The sequence below is a fragment of the Mesitornis unicolor genome, unplaced genomic scaffold (assembly GCF_000695765.1).
Source record: "Mesitornis unicolor isolate BGI_N332 unplaced genomic scaffold, ASM69576v1 scaffold50493, whole genome shotgun sequence".
In the NCBI taxonomy this organism is placed as follows: domain Eukaryota; kingdom Metazoa; phylum Chordata; class Aves; order Mesitornithiformes; family Mesitornithidae; genus Mesitornis; species Mesitornis unicolor.
In genome coordinates, this window is record NW_010177655.1 from 5,487 (window position 1) to 24,619 (window position 19,133).

The following is a 19,133-nucleotide window of genomic DNA, read 5'->3' on the forward strand; positions in this document are numbered from 1 at the left end:
TCAGAGAAAGGCCTCTGTATACAAGCTTTGTATTTTATGCTTCTGCGATCACCTGTTACTGGCTATCCTCAGAGACACGATAGCGGATTAGATGGCCTTTGGTCTGATTGTATGCAGTGCTTCTTATGGATCAAAGCTCTTGATTTTGGCATGATTTAGAGTTTGGAAAGGTTAACTTTAAAAAAAAAAGGAACATTTGAAAACTTTGTATGCCTCCTCTGCTTCCTCTTTCTACCCTCAAAGATATGCTCCTTAATCATTCAGTTTCCATGAATGGTAAGGTATTGCTGTATTAGCAAAAAAGCGGGATTTTGTAAGAGCCACTGAAAGCTGCATTATTGCTCCCAGATCCTGCCCAGTTCCCCTTATAAGGCATATCTCCAGACTCAACTGCAGGTTAAACATTCCCCTGTATTCCATTTTTTCTCTTTGGTACTTTCTTGCTAAATCAATTTGTTCAACTGCTATATTTATGACATGAAACAGTGAAGATACTGATCTGTTGGCCTCTGCTAGCTAAACCCTTCTCCCTGACCACTCATTTCTGTGTGGATAAGAGACAACAGGAATCTACAGGAAGACTCCTTGTGGACAAAGGATTGCTACGCTGTCTGTAAACATCCTTATTTCGCCCAGAATTTGCCACTTCGATTGGATTTAGCCTTCCAGCTAATACATTTCTGCAGTGCAGCACAGTAAACAATGCAACACAGTGATTCTGAGTCTGTAGCTAGACAGACTGAAGTAGCAGCACAAGTAAGTCAGAAAATCTCCTGCATTTATCTGGAGACAGAGCGAGCTCTGAGACCAGTCATCACAGTTGTTTTTATATATAAAATATGTGTGCACACAGACATATGGACTTATACATTCATCACTAACCCTCATTTAAGGCACCAACCATCCGAAGTCTACACTTCACCCAGTAAATGTGCTTTAACTGGAGGTGCCAGGTGCATCCAGGACTGCGCAGTGGCTTTAGAGACCACTGTGTGAGGACATGGCTGTAGGTTCAAAATCAATCAAGAGGCTACTGTTCCAGCTTGTTCAGTCTTCAGTTCTCCAGACCATTCTTTCCAATCAAGATAACACACAAGCAGATTGTTTGTTTTTATCGCTCGTAGTGGAGTTTGGACCCAGGTTACCTGGAATGAAAAGAGGTTAAAGTAATGTTAATGTTAAGTAAATACGACTTGGATAAAGTTTAGACTCGCACTTCAATCCTTTCTTGTTATTTACTATACATCTGTGTTAGACTTACATTACTCTGCACTCTCTCACGATTTTATTTCCTACTATTGTGAAATGAAGAGACATTAAAGAGCAAATTCAGAGTATATTGTAGAGAAAACCATTGGAGAAGTATTTCTAGCCTTTGGGCTGTACCCAGGCCAGCTTCAATCCTATTCTCAGGTCCCAACTGGCACTGAGAAACAGTCTGGCCATGACTTGGGTGGCAGGTTTTCAAAAAAGGTGAGGTATGAAGAAAAAAAAAGGTCAGGTCATCTCATCCACTTGATCCCCACACACATTCTTAGTAAAGGTTTTTTTCACATCCTGCTTTTAACATCTCAAGTGCCAGTATTTCCACCACTCCTTTGCAAGACAAATCCCGAGGCCTCAGGGTCTCTCACTTAAGTAGCACAGTGTGCTGCTCCCAATTTTTTATCATCTTAATTTTTTTCACTGCTCACTCTATGGATTCCTTCTGCTCTCAGTCTCTGTACTTTTCCATGCTTACACTGCCGCCTGTTCTTCTTCATTACAGCCAGCTGTTGGTCTGGATGCCCCAGCAGACATTTTTTTCAAGCACTGTACTAAAGCGTGTTTGCAGAGGCTTTTGCGAGTAAGCCTTTGCCCTGAGCTCAGCGAGGCTTACACGACCCATAGCCCAGGGCAGTATGCACTGAGAGCAGCTGCCATCTGAACGAGGGCAGACCCACTCATGTATTTGCACAGAAGGAAGCTACATCTGCATTTCCTGAGCAGCTGGAGCCAGTGGCCAGTACAGGGTGAGAACAGGGAGCGAAAACTGCCACAGGTCATGGTGACATGCTACTGAGAAGTCTCAACCTTGCTAAGATGAGAGAGTTTTCAACCCAAGCACTGCCTCTCAACTGGGCTTCAAATGAATCATTTTTCATGTTGCTGTCTTGCTTGTGGGTATTTGATCAGTGTTTTCCACACCCATAGGTGATGAGGAAGAGAAGAGCTCTCTCCTCTCCTCCTTCTTCCACACTGCAGCTGCTCGACATCTACGTGGGAGGCTGCACTGCAACCTGCCCTCGCTTTTGTGGCTGCTTTGAATGCTACTGCCTCCTCCCCACACCTCCCCATGGCATTTCATTCTACCTCCTGTCCCCTGTTTGACCTATTCGGTATGTTACTACTAAGTTTATCATTACTCTTATCTCCTCACTGCCTCTGTACCCTTTCCCCATCTGTATCATATTCAAGACCCTCATATGTACTTTCAAAGGTGTCTGTGCTCCTCTGCTTAATCTCAACTTCCAACTCCTTTATTCTTCTCACTTTCGACTCTTTGTCTTCTGACCTTTTTCTACAGAACCTGCTGCAGTTAGAGCAAACACCCTCCTTGTACATATCCAGCAATGCTCCTATCTTTCTCTTTACAACAGAGGCTGAAAATTCCAGTAACCACCTGTCCATGATCCCACTTCAGCTGAAAAACACTGGTGACAATGAAACAGCTATTTCTGCAGTATTGTAGTGCCCAGTGTAAATCCCATTTCTTGCTCCAGAAAGTACCCAGAAGTGAAACAGGAAATCCTGCTATTATGTGTATGTGTTCTGCAATCAGCACTCACGAGAGGCAAAAGCTGACATACGGCAGAATTCAGGACGGCAGACCCTTCTGAATGAGCCCACTTTGCTTCTTGCAAGGGAGAAAACAAAACCAAAAGCCAGCACACTCCAGAGGCACACAGCTTTCAAACCCTTGCAGTATTTCCCAGACACTGCACACAAACATCAGTGTCTTTGCTGATCGCAGTCTGCCCAGCAGCAGCTTAAAATTAACAAGATTCTGGTCAGGTTCAGAGCTGCTGCTCTTGCGTTCCTAAGTGGGCAACTGTTTAATTCAAGAGTTGTGTCAATCTGATGATGTGGCTTAAGAGAGCCTTGTAAGACAAAGCACAATCTCTGTGCAGTATGCTAGGATAACACCTCAGGATGTTAATTTGGTCAGTTAGTTTAGGACATGACTATCTGTAGCCCTTGTATTTTCCAGAGTCCCAGTTGTGACTTGTAGCTATCATTTCCTAGCATGTAAATTCTGAGTCAGATTTTCAGACTCTGTCGCAGAACACGCTTTCATTACTTCCCTTCCCGGTTCAGATTCCCTTCATCACCATTTGCTCTTATAAGACTGAACCTGACCTTTAGCCTGCCTGAATAATGTCTTTCAATTACTTTGCAAGCTACTTGGGGTGTAGATCTGGTCTCTCCATGCATTTGCAAGGGGGGTTGTGTCTCTGTGGTACTACAGAATTAGTGACTTTGGAGGATGTGTGCACAGGCAGGCCCACAGGGTTTAAGTGTGCTGTTTAATCTTTACAAAAGGTAAGGGCAGCTATTTCAAACTGTGAAGCTCTGAATAATTGCATCCTAACCTGACTGCATACCAAGCACCTTCTCCCTCCTTCATTTCCACTTCTTACCTCCCTTCTGTCACCCAGAGTATCACAGCATCAGTTTTCACTAAGCCTGCTCAAAGAGAACTTAAATTTTAAAACTAAGTCAGTCCTCCAGTTACCCGACAACAAAGTGCCTCCTATTTTTATCTCAAAGCTAGAAATTTATTCCATGCCCATGTTCAAGAATTTTTTTGTTAAATTCTAATGAAGCATGTCCTACTGATTGAGTAGCTGCGGGATCCTCTGTGGTAACTCATGCTTTTACTCTTTCTCATGAGTCTCCATCTTTCTAATGTGCTCTTTACAGTCTCTGTTCACAGGTCAGTTTGGGGCCGCTAGACTAGAGAATCTTTCTCTCAAGAACAGGGATTCAACTCAAAAATAACACACAAGGAGTATGTTAGCCTTTTACAATACCAGATGACCTACGTCTACTTACACCTTACTTCAAAAGCTGTGGAGTTTCCCATTGCCACCGTGAACAGGCATCCTCAACTTGCATAAAACAAAACAATACTTGAAAGGACTCCTTGGAAAGACTTATCAGGTCAGGAAACCTCTTCATTAAAAGAGGTGGCAGCCCTCAGGAAGCAGCAGTGGCAATAAACAAAAGCTGAACATAATAGCCTGATAGCGTCTTTGTGGAAATGGCCCAGACCAAGCACCAGACTGTCTGGCACAGATCCACTGTGTTAAAGGGAACAGGGACATCCCTGCTGCCCTGACTGTGCAATGCCCCAGAAGGGCGCAGCACTCCACTATTCAACCAGAGACATCAATCTCTTTCGTGCCGTAATCTGAGCCTAATTCCATCATGACATTGCGGGAACGTCAGGTCGTCTGCTTTAAAACATCTGACAGTGAGAAACGTAGAGAATCTCTGATACTGCAAAGTGCTGACAAATCTGAGATGACACAATTCTTTCCTTTTGTCACTAGAGGGTAGTGCAAGCCCTCAGGTCCATTCCTCTGAGATGAAATGTCCATACATCTCCCTAGAGGTCTGCACAGATTCTGTTTTTCCTGACTCTGAGGAATGGGGCCCAGCAGCACACACTGTCTGTGCTCAAGACACCAAGTGATTTGGAGAGAGGACCTTTTTTAGACCAGGGTTTACTTCTGCCTCCCCAAATGCCAAATGCACATCCTAAAATGGGTCTGCCATAGTCTTAAATAAACTATCCATGCCTTCTTACAGTTCCTCTCTCTTGTGTTCATTCAACATTTTTGAGTCTGTCCTTCATTCAGCCAGAAATATATTTAAGAACATAATCAATTGCTGGGGTTGACCGTCACAGTGCCTTGCTTTTCTTTTTGGTCTCATGAGAATGTCTTTCCCCATTTCATGGCAGTCTCAAGGGAATCCACTCTTTCTACACCTGCACTTTGCATTCATCAGAGCATAAAATGGTCTCTGGCCAGACAAGTTGAGGAGAAATTTTCTACTTATTTTCCTGCTGGCACAGGGTGTATTGACACCCAGCACAGCTCACAGAGAGGAGGACAACAAGACTGAATAGTCCATAGATTTACTTCAGACTGACAAAACATCTAAAACATTGGGAAGTCAGCTAAGAAGCCATAAACTGGGAGAAATCTTTATCATTTTTGTCTTCTACCAGATGAAGCCTTGGATGGACTTAGTGAAAATATCAATCATGCGGTAGTAAAGGAAGAAAAGTTGAGATCTAGTCCTTCTCTATAGCTTCTATTCTCACAACCTTCTCCCCCATTTCAGAAGGTGATAAAGGAGGAAATTAAAAAGTCTTCCATCCTCTCCTTCACTCCTTGCCCCCTCACCTCAACATAAATACATTTTCCTCTCCTCTCCACCAGTAACCTGGTCATAGTAAACACACCTGCCTAAACCCAAATGAGGAAAGGAGGAGTTACACTGGAAATCCATCTGCACTCTGCCAGGCACAATAGTGAACATACTGCTGCTGTTTATTAGGGCAATGTGCTTCATAAACTGTACACACGACCTGTTTTACACAAGGAGACATTCACCTTTCTCTCCCTTTGTCCCATATATGCCTGCTTGCTGAGAAGTATGAGAAAACATTTACATGAGAAGCATCAACTTTACAATAAGACCGCCATTCACTGCTTTCAACTTAAATTGCCTGTATCATTTTATATGACTTATACTCTTCTTTGATCCCACTCATTTTAATATAGAGGAACTAACAGGATCTACTTGCGGGCGCCTTTGTTGACTATGTTTGCACCAGTCAGCCAAACTCAGAAAACTGACACAGAAGCAGAGTGTGCTGGTGGGAGAGGTTTTACCTGAGAAGCCTCCAGTGCTCCGAACACTGGCATGGCCAACGCTGAGATGCTCATATTCCAGTTTCATGTTCCCAAGGTCTTCTCCTGAATGTCCTTCACTGGCAAAAGAATTGGCCTCAATGCTTGAGCCTGGAGACCGTTTGGCCTTGCGACTGAAAAGCCCGCTAGCAAACCGTTTTCCTTGCTTTGAATTGGCCTGTGCATCTTCTTTCTTCACGTCACGAATAGACTCTCTGGATTTGGATTTATTTTTCAGGTCCACATGGAGCCGGGAGAGCAGTTTCTGAGGGCTCCGATTCAGCTTGTTCAAGTTCTCCAGTGGTGGATCAATTTCTGGGAACTCTTGCTCCAATGTGACTAAGTCATTCAGAAACTTATTTAACCGCTTCTTTGATTCACTTGTTTCCTCCTTTTCCATGTTCCCCTGATTATCTTGCCTGTGTCGTGAAGCCCAGAGCATCATATCACCACGGGTTGCCCCTGCCACTAAACCATACTTGGGGTTAATGAACTTCCGAGCCACGGTGGAGGAATGAAAGCCTGGCTTCCCAATTCCAAGAGGGAATGGGTTAGCAATACCCAGTTCCTTGTAGAAATTAACTTCCTCTGAGATGGCATAGAGCTCACGAAACTCAACGTCAAACATCTCCACATGCTGTCCTGTCAAGACTAGCAAGATGTTTCTGTCGATGTGGGATGAACTCCATGTGAAGCTAAGAGTAAGAAACAGAACTGAAATTAGATTTTTGGGTGCATATTTGACACAGCCCACCTAACAATATCTAAGACACTACATGGGAATATGTAGCATTGTGCCATTTGCCCGTATGTCCTTGCCAAGATAGGTCAGGATAGATACATGAAGCTCTTTATTATTGTTCTTCATTAGGCATGCAGACCAATTCTGAAAGAAAAGGCCCTAAAACTCTGACAACGGTTTGGCCTTCTATGAAAGTGGCACTGCATCAACAGGAGTCTCCAGGCTGAAAACCTCAGGAAAGAGAACTAAGCACAGTGGCTGGTGGGGAGTCCTTGCAGGCCACCGCCTGATGCAGTGTGGAACTATCTCTAGCCCACTGAAATGGTTGATTATCATGGGCACATTCCGTTCTCCCAGGAGCAGCTTGTGCTCTATGCCACCTTTTCTGTTGTCCCACCCCAATTTCTACAGATGCCACATAGATTAGAGAGGCTGGGATGAGAAGGGGAATGACATAGGGAGAAGACTCTCAAGGAAAGCCATAAGCCATTCTTCACACAAAGAATATGGCTTTGCCTTAAGCAAGAGTGACCCACCTGTATGATCCAGTGGCCACCTTTTCACCATCCACCATCAGGAATCGGGATGCCAATGTGCCTCTGATCTTCCCTGCTGGCATGTAGAACCCAACTCCTGTCACAGAACGTATGCGGATATTCTAACAGGGAGGTGAAAAGACAAAATGTCACAATAAATAGGGCAGAGAATTAGGTAATTGCCAGCTCCAAGTCTTGACATGTCACATTATCTCACTACTTCTGGGACTACAGCTCATTTTGTATCAGCCACCAGAAATCGGAAGGGTTGCAGAAAGGAAAGCAGAGTGCCGTAAGACCTGTTGTCATTCTGTCCATGCAAGTTACTGCCCTTCATCAGTTTATAGCCCCATCCAGTAGATTAGCATCTTTATAACCCTGCCTGCTGTCTTCAGCTGTTCATCTTAGGGAACTGGCACAACAAGGCCTTCAAAATCGAGTAATCGTCCCTCTCCAGGCCTTTGCAGTAGCTCAGAAGGCCCCGCCCAATTCATGGGAATGAATCAGAGGAAGCTCTGAGTCACATCTGCACTCTAATCCTGATCCCTATCCTGTGGCACTCCTGAGCTCTTCTCCAGGCAAAGTTAGCAGGACCACAAAACCCAAGGAACTCTGCAACACCTGTGTGCAGTGCAGAGGACACAGATACTTGGAGGGTAAGGTATGAGACAGATCTCAGTTGGGTTCTTTTTGTGCTTGTGTTCTGATCCCAGTAACCGTGGCTGGACAAAACTGGGTAAATCAGAAGACTGGACGATGTAATTATTACAGAAGAGAGGAGGAAATAATTCTCTTGCTCAAAAGAGAGATGTTTGTTACAACAAAAAGAACCCTGACATTTATAATTTTGCTAAGAATCCCAAATACTTACAGTGTCCACCCAGATTCCTCAACTGTTCAAACACAGAACGTTTTTTGAACAAAGGGAGTAGGACAAGTGTCTCTACTGATGTCCTGAACAGATCAGCAAAGAATAATTTCTGAAGAAGAGGAAGGAAAAACTTTTCATGAAATGAATGGAAGTAGTTAGAAAAAGAGAATACCTCTCCCTAAACCTCCCGTTTCCCACCCTTTGGCCAGCAAACCTACAAGTAATGAAACAAAGCACTACCAGGCAGAGAGAAACGCAGATTTTAATGTTTTATAATTTTCAACAACAAATATGTGCACTTAGTATAAGACTATATTTACACATTGGACTGAGTGCTATTCTGCTCATGGGTCCTGGCTGCATGAGGCTGAACTGCCAAACTGTCTAACGTGAAACATCACCCCCTCAAACCCAAAAGCATTGTCAGCATAACTCTAGAGCAAATTATCTTGTTGCTCTGACACACAAATTTAGACTATTTTCTTCATTCCACCATCTGTTTCTGTACAGATTCTTGAACAATGAAAGGCTAAAAGGTATTGTGATCTGGAGTAATAAATCCAGGGTTGGGAGCCAGATAGTCCCAAGTATAATCGCAGTTCTGACACTATTCCCTGTGATGTTCTGGGAAAGTCAATTCACCTTTGCCTCATTCTTCCCCCATCTGCAGAGCAGGAGAATCAAGAGGATTTGGCTAATGCTAGCACAGCCTCAGATCTCACAAAGAGCCAAGTACTATTATTATAAAGTGCACTGACAGCTTAAATATTGATAGGCTATAGAAATCAGCATGCAGGAACGAGCAATTATAAGAATGCAGACTTCTTGAAAAAAATCCCATTTTTCTAAATATAACTCTTACCTTCTGAATCTTCTCCTATTTCCTCCACTAAAATACAGCAGTGGCAGTACAAATTCTGACTAACAGTAACTGATGATACTACTGTTTTGCATTCATCTATTTCTTGATCTGTCTGGAGTCCTGTGTGGGCATTAGCTAATTAGTGCTCCCAACACTGCTGAAAGTATTATTACCCTGTTTAAAGACTAAGAGTCTGAGAGAGAAAAAGATGAAGTGACTTGCCCAAGGCCTAGAAGTGAGTCATACGTGTGGGATGCTGAATGCAGGTTGGGTAGAGCATAGGAGAAAGGCTGCCCTTTCCAGTATTTAGAATAACATTTGTAGCTGACTGGCTGATCACCTGAATTAAGCTTTTTTCCTTGCTGAGTAAAGCTGGATGTGGGATTTGCCAAATCATGGAATATTGACTGCAACTGTCAAGAAGGACCTCTGTTCTTCAAATCAGTCAACAGCTCTGACGTGTCATGTACTTTTGTGAATCAAGAGGTAGCATCTTGTGCAAACAGAAAGTTTCTTAGCATGTAACAAGTGTGGATTTGTATTGTGTTTGTGTCTTATATCACCTTCTTTTGGTGGAAAGGAAGCACATTTGAATTTCTGCAGTAACTGAGCTACACGTAACACTTAGAAAGGCACAGAGGGGATAGAACCAAACAGCTGAACACATAAACATCCTTGAACAAAGTAGGCACAGGAGTGCATAAATACATCTTGAAATGCAGAAAACAAGCACAAAGTCATATAAACATCGAGTCACTTAAGAGGTTATTTGTATAATGTTTTCTGCCTTGAAGGATCTTGGAGCATTTGCAGACTGATATATATATTATGCTGTAAAGAGGAGGAACAAGCCTGGGTTCACATACTGAAGACTACACGACAACGAAAGAGGAAAGACAAATATAAATGAGGTGATATTGCAGCCAATTTTTTGGGGGGGCACTAGTGTTACAGTAGTAACAGATATTTTGGGGAGGACTGGTTAGTTCACCAGATGGAAGTGATCCTTCCAGATCTGTATTCTTGCAGAAGCCTGCTTAAGGTTTATCATATCCTGGCTTATGGAAGCTGCAGTCTGCATTAAATTTCCACATTTCCTTTGTGGAAGGAGAGGCTTGCACCACTCCTCATCACCAGCAGTGACTAACGTCTCCCTGGCAGCAACTTAATACGAACTGGTGACAGTCAAGCCTGACAGAGCATCCTAATGCAAACAGTGAAGGAATCAGGCTTGCTTGCTTTATTCTGATGCACTTTTAAACCCCACCCTGAATCCACAGAAAGTTAAATTAGACCCAGGTTGGAAAGTCAGTAATAAGTTGTGTGGTGACTGACACTTACCTGTTGTCCCTTGACAGACCTGGCCAGCAGTGCTCACAAGGTGGGGTTGAGTAGGGTAGGATATGCAAGACAGACCCTAAAGGGAAGCACTGCAGGTACTTCCACCAGGGAATCCTGCGTGCACCTTCCCTCTTAGGACAACCGCTGTTACACGCATTGCAAAGCAGGCAGGGATCTTTATTTCAAGTTGGGGTGGATGGCACAAATGACCTCTTTAAATTAACAGATGTAAAACGGATTGAGGAGAGGCAACAGACAAAAGCAGCTGCTGATAGATGACAGTGACTCAGCAGTCACTTATATTGACTGTGGTTGTCAAAACATGGAGAGCCCCTTTCTGCTACAAAACTCTTTCTCCCTACAAAAATCAGATCCCTTCAGTCAACAGAACCTGTTGGGGTAGCTCCTGCCCTTTGTTTCCTTGTACTGCTGCTTCACCCGAGCACAAGGCTGAGGGGGAGGCCCCAGATGCCCATTGTTTCCCACTCTAAAATCCTAGATGGAGGTACCACTGAAGGGGAAAAGAGGAAGAGAGATAAGGGATTCCTGTGGACAGGACCACAGTTACAACAGTAAAGAAATTTTTCTTACTCATTATCTGCAAGGTTCTCATTGCTAGTGGTCAGACCTCCAGGTTTGAGAGCAGGGTGGTAGGTGTTCATCTTACACAGGGACACAAAAGCAGCCACAATCTGGAAGCAGTTGCCAAGTAATGCTAGGAAATACTGTAGACCTATCCTATGTGTTTACCCTGAACAGTTCTGGAAAAGCCATGCTTGTTGACAAAATAGCCAATCCCGCAAGCATTCAAGCAGAATAGGATGGGATGCAGCTAGCTGGACCTGGCCTGCCAAGGTCATTACTGCGTATTATTTATTTGGGTCTTTGCAAAAAGAGAGCTTTGTAAGCCCCCATTTTCCAAAGGTCACAAGCAGCCTAGAAGAATTCGCTAACACATAATTAAAAAACCAACAGCACTGCATCACATTGCATTCAGCTTCTTCTTCACTTGCGTTAAGATTGGATGAGAAAAGCTTGGAGGTAAAGACATGAAATACTGAAGTGAAATTCCAGGAATTTCTTAGGCAGAAACTTTTAAGAATTCCAGGCGTGAGGGAAGAAACTCCTTACACATTGGGACAATCAATGTAAAACTTAACATGAAAGTGATCTTTCTGCAGATAACTCATTCCCTAGGCTCTCTTGGAACTCAAGGTGAACTCCCTGTCTCTGAGCAGGAGTGTCTGTTAATGGGGTTTTCATTAGCAGATGCATGAGAAGGAAGAGAACTCATCTAAAAACTGGCGAGAACACTCACCCTCAGGTCAACAAAAAGAGGACTTTTTGTAGAGCTATGAATTTTATATCTGTGAGAACTTTGACTCATTGTGATCTCTGAAGAACACTCTTGAGTCAAACAGAACACAAGTCTGGCAAACAGTGTCCTGTAGGCTCAGGAAGCCATATGACTCATGCACACAAGACGCACTCTTGCTAACATCCCAGCATGAATGTGCCGATGGTCGAATTTAAATGCATTTCCAGTGATCTCTGGCCTTCTGACAAAAATTGAGTTTTTCTCATTTCATGCTTGAAGTCAGTAAAGAACTTTTTGTCTTTGCAGAGTGAGGTACTGTCTCCCTGCAGCGGTTTCCCTCCCGTGAGACTGTCAGCAGATCATGATACCTTGCCATCTCAAAATGATACAACAGCCAAGAATTTTGTGAAAACGCTCAGCACTGTATGCAGACAAAAGGCAAAATGCAGTGTTAACAGTAAATACCCCTGTATTAGGGCCCTTGAAGTATTCACTCTGGATGAACAGGGCAATAGAAAGAAAAGGGCAGGAGTCACAGAGCAATCTGAGCATCTGGTGATGACAGAAGACAGAATGAGCATCCTGACCCTGCAGCAATGACAGCCCATGGTAATGTGTCATCTCTCTCTCTCTCTCTCTTTTCCCAGGATCAGAACTTGCCTCTAAACCTTGAAGTTACATCCCAAATTGCTGCAACCTTCTGAGAAAAAGCCATCCTGTATATCTTGCACAAGCACTCTAAAGAAAAGGAGAAGGACAGGAAGGAAGAGCATGCAATTCCTTTGCTGACTAACTGTGGCCCACTGGTGAAAAACTTTTTAGAAGCAAGCAAAATGGTTACACCAAAAGACAGTGGAAGGAGAGAATGTTTTCCCTGTTGCTAAAAATCTGTAGGAGAAACTCAGACATCAAAGCAGATGTCAAGAGGAAGTCATATCATAAATAAGAAATGGGTGAATTATAGAGTTAACTGCACAGGAGTCTCTTGTCCTTCCTCAGCAATTCCAACATTCTCTGATTCTCTGTGATGAAGTAACTAACTGCAACAAAATGATTCTGCCTGAACAAGACCAGAGGACCAGTTTGCTTTCTTGCTTTAAATCTGTGTCTTCAGCATTAAAAGTTAAAAACAACCCTAGACACATTAGATCAATGAGGTGGAGGTGGGGGAAGTCCTCCAGGAGAAGACTAAACCTTGCTTGATGCTCCTTGGATATACAAAGCCTGCTGTCGGGGGAATCACTATGTGATGATTTCTGCCATGCTGACCTGAGCAGCAGCACAGATGCCTCCAAGGCAGCCTTGGGCAGGATACCAAGAGGCTGTCTTCCTTGAGAGGCAAATGACCTGTTTCCCTTTACAGGAAGACTCTTCCCAGTCTTTCCATAGTACCATAGACAAGAATAAACTGCATTGACCTTAACAAGATTATCTAGGCCTTAGCCATGCTGGAAAAGGAATAGAACAACCTTAAGGGGAATTTAAGATACAGTATCAGCTGGGAAAAGGAGAAAGGTTGAAGGACAGCACTCTATGGGCTGGAGCTCTGCAAAAGAGTGAGCAACTAGGTCAAAGAAGGATGTTAAAAAGCTCTTCTCAGTGGACCTCCTTCAGCTCAGCTTGTATCTGGACGTTTTTGTAGCTGAAGGAATCCAATGAAAAACAACAAGGGCTGCTGCGAGAGAAGGGAAGTGCACAAGGCACACAGAGTTGTTTTCTCCTGCTTTTGATGGCATCCATTTGAACTCTGCCTCTTTGGAAAAGGTGACCTTGTAATGCAAGTAGGCAGGACCTAGTCACTAATGTAGAATGCCACTGTGGTTTGGAGTGTGAAGTCTGTGTAGATTACCTATGGAAAAAGGTAAGAGAAAGAGCAGAAGGCAACTGCTTACTATTTAAAGATGGAGAAGGTGGTCAAAAAGCAACTCTCCTCTCCAATAGCACTGCAACTTTTTCTGAAACACCAGGGCATCTTTTCATTCACTCTATCCAGGATTTAAAATATGCAGTACTGAAGTTGTCACTCCTGCACATGATGACATGGTAAGAAAAGTACTGGAAAATGAGTACCAGAGCAAATGGAACTACTGCTGTGATTTGACAGTTCTGTACCAAAGGGACTCTAGCCTAGGTCACAGAATATCCCTGAAGCTTGAAACAGGCCTATAATAATGATGTCTGTGTCTTGCTTTCAAAGACACCAGAGGAAAGAAACTTCCATCTCTGTTTTGGAGAAAGATAAGAAAGCCGCTCAGCTGGGTGTCTTTTTTTGATGAAGAAGTCCAGAAACTCAGAGCGGAGTGGTAGTTCACAGGAGCACTGTTCAGATATATGCAAGTCATTTTCATCCAGATTTAAGATGGTTCTCTTAAAATGGTTAATAGGAGCCTCTATAACCTTCCGAGCCTTTTGAGTTTGGGTTGTGGTTTTTTTAAACTATCAGTTGAGTCTTTATGGAAGATCTGCCCTTCCTCCAGGCAAAAAGGTATTTTTTTTCCAACTGCTCAGAAGAACAGTTGGACCACAGGAGGGGGGAGTCTTGCATCCCATAGGTTGTTTCCAACCTAGAAACTTTTTTCAGTATTTGGAACAAGTCTGTAGTAGTGAGAGTGATTAAAAAACATGAAAAAGGCAAGGACATATAAAAAAACCCCAAGGTTAACTAAAAAGCAATACTAACTACAAACACACAAAGGATTTGTCAGTCTGTATGTAATGGAATGAGATCCTACTGAGGCTGCTGCTGCCAGCCACGCTAGGCAGAATATTCTGCTACATGCACTATCTGAAGGCATGCTCTGATAGGGAACTGGGGAGCAGCTATGCTCCCCAATCCCTTATGTTCTCAGGCAAAGGAGGACTGCAAGCTCAATCATTCCCAGATGGTCACTGCTGGATAGGAAAGTCTGGATTTCACAGAGTATACATGTCCTATAACTGGGATCCATGCAGAGAACAACTCTAAGAACTACTCTGGACTCTAGTTTGACTCCTTGCATAGGAGACTCATAGCAATTTCCCCGATTTTCTTCGCAAACAGGAATTTCTAGGTCACAACAGCCAAAAAACTACATAGACCCCTGTCTCAGGTGAAGGGCAAAAAATTCAAATCTTTCCTTTGTCTTTCCTTCTGTATTAGCAAGCCACTGTTATCCCTCTGTGTGCCATCAACCTCTAAGTGCTGTGATGTGACCTGGAGGGAGGAAGAAATGCGTTTGCCTGTCCAAGTGAGTTCCAAGTTTCATTACAGCTGAAAAAGGCCACTGACCTGTGGGAGATAATGGTTCAGTTTGAATATCTTACCCGGATCTGCAAGTCACTGAGCTCGAGGCATCTGCACATTTCCAGGAAGAGTTTCACACCCTCCTCATCTAGGATTATATAGACTGGGATCCAGCGCTTATATGCTGCATCAACAATATCGCGGAAGATGTCCCGGTCTGTAAATACATCCATGACCACTGCAATAATCTGCAAAACAAGAAGACAGTAGACAGACAACTGAATAAAATATTAGGAACTGAAAGGGAAGCCCATGACACTGGTGCAAAATAAAAGAGAGCACTGATACCAGGATACAGAGGAGGAAGATACAGGGGAGAAAAAAGTACAGAGACGTACATGCCCAAGCACTACAATAATCTTGTAATTTTCTGGCATGGCTCCTGCTGCACTTCGGAAGGAACGTAATAAATGCCTTTGAGAGTTCTCCTTCTTCTAGGGGAAGATGGCTTATTTCAGCAGCCTGAGGAATGCCAAGGCCAAATACCTAGTTTTTCCTCTGTATTGCGAAACTTCCATTGCCTCTGTAAGGATCCACTTAAACGAAGCAGAACACTGAAAACAGACTGAAAAAGAAGAGGGAAAAACACAGCTCTAACACTTAATCAGAAGGTGAGTAATGGAAGAATGGGTGTGCAGAGGAATCAGGGCCTGAATCCTCAGCCATGGTGCATGGTGCATACCAAGAATTTTATTTTCCTTTTTTCCCAGTTCCCCGTGAGAAGTCTGCTCTTAGGGCTGTCTTCCTGAGGAATGTCTTATGGGGCTCAAACATAAACACCTCATATTTGTCAGGAAGGGACTGGAGAGTGTGTGTGTTCAAGATTTGGAGGCAAAATGATCATTCCCTCTCCTCACATGTACATTTTTTCTGGTATAAAACTAATCCCTCTTTCCAGGCATAGATTTTACATAAAAAGAAAAGGCTGCACTGACGTGACAGACAAGCCTGAACATTCATAGGATGAGTAACAACAAAACCAAGAAGGTTATGGGCAACATTAATGCTGATCTTACATGTTTTTGTCTTTCTCTCCCTTTCTGTATCTTTTACACCATTAGAAATAGCAATTCACTTTTCTGCCTGAAAGAGTTGTTCTCCCCAGCAACTGGAAGGCTATGAATGAAGAAAACTGCTGTTTTCCTAGTCCTGCCAGGAAACACCAACTTGCCACGTCAAAGCTTCCATGCTGACCATATGCTGGGAATAGAGGTGCCTAAAATTTAACCTCCCAGGTGCTGGGGTCACAGGGATGAGCCCAATTGAGCTGGGGATGGCACATACATACAGGTATGAATGGAGCTGAAGACTACACTGAACAGTGGGATTTTTGTCAGTTGAAGTTTGGAAGAGATGCAGCTCAAGTTGCAGGAGCCCGCTGTGGAAGGGGCTCACCAGAGACCTTTGAAAAAATGCCCTTGAACAAGTTGCTTTTGGGAAAGTGATGCCACAGTAAATGTCCCCTCCTGTGTTTGCTGAGTCTCTGCTTGCGTGGCCAACAACAACCAACGCATCTGTTCCGTCAGGCTCCTTCTGTCAACAGTGCTTACACAAGCTTCTCTTTGTTAGAAAAAGAAAAAAAAAAGAGCTAGCATTGTGTTTATGCTCATCACTAACATGCAGGCTCCTGATACAGGTGAACTATTGTGGAGCTACGTTATAAACTAATAGTAAATCCCTCAGTAACTTCTGCTGGGCTGAACTGAATTCCAGGTCCTGCCTTGGTTCTCACTTCCCAGCACAAAGATCGAGATGCAGGCAATGTTACCAGAACCTCTGAACATCAGAATACAGCGAACTTGTGCCACTTCATTACTGAACAACTTCATGTACAGGTAGATTATAATTAAAGGCATGAAGCGTTCCTGCATTAATTCAGGCCTGTTATGCATCCTCTCCTCTCCCCACACTGCAGTACAGATGTAGTTATTTCGGAGTAAGGATGCCAGACAATATTCATTTGAAGTAAGAACACCCTCATCAGGAATCGATCAAGAGTAGATAGCAAAAGTGTGAATTTGTTTTCTTTCCATCCCCTCCATTTGGGATGAGTCCAATGACTGCAGAAATTACACCACATCCTGGGCAAACCATTAATTGTTTGTACTGGCCTTGCAACACGAGGGATGGTTCCCTCTAGGCTTTGGAGTCCTGGGTCAGTGCAGGCTTCTTTGCAAGGCTGTGGACTAAACATGAAATCTGCAGTCCTGTCTGAAAAGCGGATGAGCTGCCTTGCAAATGGCACTGCCAAGCCAGCAAAACACGAGGTGTGCAGCCCCTGTTATTGTATTTGTCTTCTCAAACCCCTGCCACAGCCAGTGATCTGTCAAGATTACCTAGGAGCGTTCCCAAATACAGCAAGTCAGAGCATGAGTGTCTACCCCTGCAAGAGGGTTTCTCCATTCCATATCCTATGGATAACAACTTATCTACAGGGCCCACAGGTGTGCCTGGCTCTTCATAGGTATTTACAGATTGGCAAGCATTAACTTGCCAATCTCATTGCAGCAAGGTAGCAAGGTAGCTTAATTAACATATGTTTGTAAAACACTGATGATAAGCCACCCACAGATGTGCCACATACTACTAGTATCTGTTTAGACCCCCTGATCCCCCAAAAAACCCAAACCTACCAAAACCTACTCTCATCTGCTGAATGAAAAGCAGCTACCTAGAGATTTTATTTTTTTTCCCCAGGGTCAGCTGAGCTGAACACAATAGGTATAGTTATCTACCAAAAGGACCATTAAACACTTAAATGGCTGTTAAACATGAAACCACCTTTGGGCTGGGAGGGGCACAGTTCGTCCAGTCAGTGAAAAAATAAAAATCTATAAAGGAATGAATTACTTTTAGGTGCCAGGTACAGCTAGCGAAAAGAGCAAGGTTTCCCAGTCCTTGCAGAGTCTGTAGAGGCCTTTGCAGCAGTGCAAAGAGGATGTGAAGTTGCACTAAATTGCAGTGTAAGCATTTTACAGCTTCTGGCTCTTCTAGACGACTGATCACACCAGTCACTGAACAGCATTACGGGGTGTTCATGCATTTCTGTGAGCAGGGAGCTGAGGAGATCACCCGCTGGATTAATGCCACTCCAGAAAGTTTTCTGTGTTTCCCAGCAGATTTGGTTTCAACAAGTCTGCGAAGGTTGCGCATACAGTGTGTGCTGGGGCGGGGGGAGCAGGTGGAGTAGGAAATAGCTGCTGAACTAGGAAACAGAAAAAAACAGAAAGCAGCAAAACTAAGCGCAGGAATGAAGCCTCTTACACTTGTTATCCCCTTTCCCCAGCGGGATGTCAGCTCTGAAGAGGATCTTTTCCTGAGTGGTCTTCCCTGAAAACTTCACCCACACCTAAAATACCTTCGTTATTGCCCCCTACCTAATTCAATGCAAACTCTCGTAGTGTCAGTCCTGTCACCACTAACAGTCCTTTCCTGCCCAAGATAAATAGGAGGAGCAGCTGCCTATTGTTTGGACCCCGGCTGCTTGCAGTCAAGGCTGGATGGTGTTGAGACCACAGAAAATAAACCCTAAAAAAACCACCATCCCATAAACAAACTTGCTACCCTGTGTTTAATTAGAAATACCTGCACAGACAGGAGGGGTGAATGGCACAGCATCATGACCTGTCTTCCCCTGAGCCAGTGAATCAGGAAGAGCAAAACATGGGTACAACACCCCAACTTGGAGGGGGGCGTGCAGGGTTTTAACTCCAACCTGGGCATCAGCTTTGGCAAACCATAATGTGACCAGCAACAGACTCCAGGGAAAGCCCTGCCTGGTGGATGCCAACCAGCTGGAGGGCCAATGCAGTCCTCCTGCTCTGGAGGGGGCCAGCAAGGAAAGCCCGGTCGCGGTGGGCTCTCACCTCCCTTCCACCCCACACACACCCCAGCCAGGCCCTCTGCCCGGGCGCCCCATGCCAAGGTGTGAAGGTGGGCAGGGGTGGCTCGTTGATGGCAGCCGGGCCTACCTTCTGCGCCTGCTGGATCATCTCCCGCACCACCTCCTTCAGGTGGGGCGCGCTCTCCTCCTTGCGGGGGTGCGTGAAGAGGGCCACTCGGCTGATGCCCCGGTAGAAGGTCTTGTCGGTCCAGCCCAAATCCAACGGGGGCACCTCCGTGTCTGAGCACTCAGGCCAGTAGGCAAGTGAGAGGGTCTCACCGCCAGGCCCCCGCACCACCTTGCCACCCTCCCGGGGGTCGTCGTATCCCCG

General features: G+C 44.3%; 1 protein-coding gene across 1 annotated transcript in view; it reads right to left on the bottom strand.

The window, feature by feature from the left end:
- Positions 1-1,080: 1,080 nt before the first annotated feature.
- Positions 1,081-19,133, bottom strand: part of LOC104538820 (protein FAM83F-like) — an 18,492-nt gene continuing 439 nt past the window's right edge. Inside the window, exons 2-6 of the mRNA XM_010182159.1 lie at positions 18,891-19,129; positions 14,940-15,107; positions 7,245-7,366; positions 5,949-6,661; positions 1,081-1,145 (exon numbers count right to left, since the gene is read on the bottom strand). Coding sequence (XP_010180461.1) covers positions 1,081-1,145; positions 5,949-6,661; positions 7,245-7,366; positions 14,940-15,107; positions 18,891-19,129 — 1,307 coding nt within the window. The remainder of the gene's footprint in view (positions 1,146-5,948; positions 6,662-7,244; positions 7,367-14,939; positions 15,108-18,890; positions 19,130-19,133) is intronic.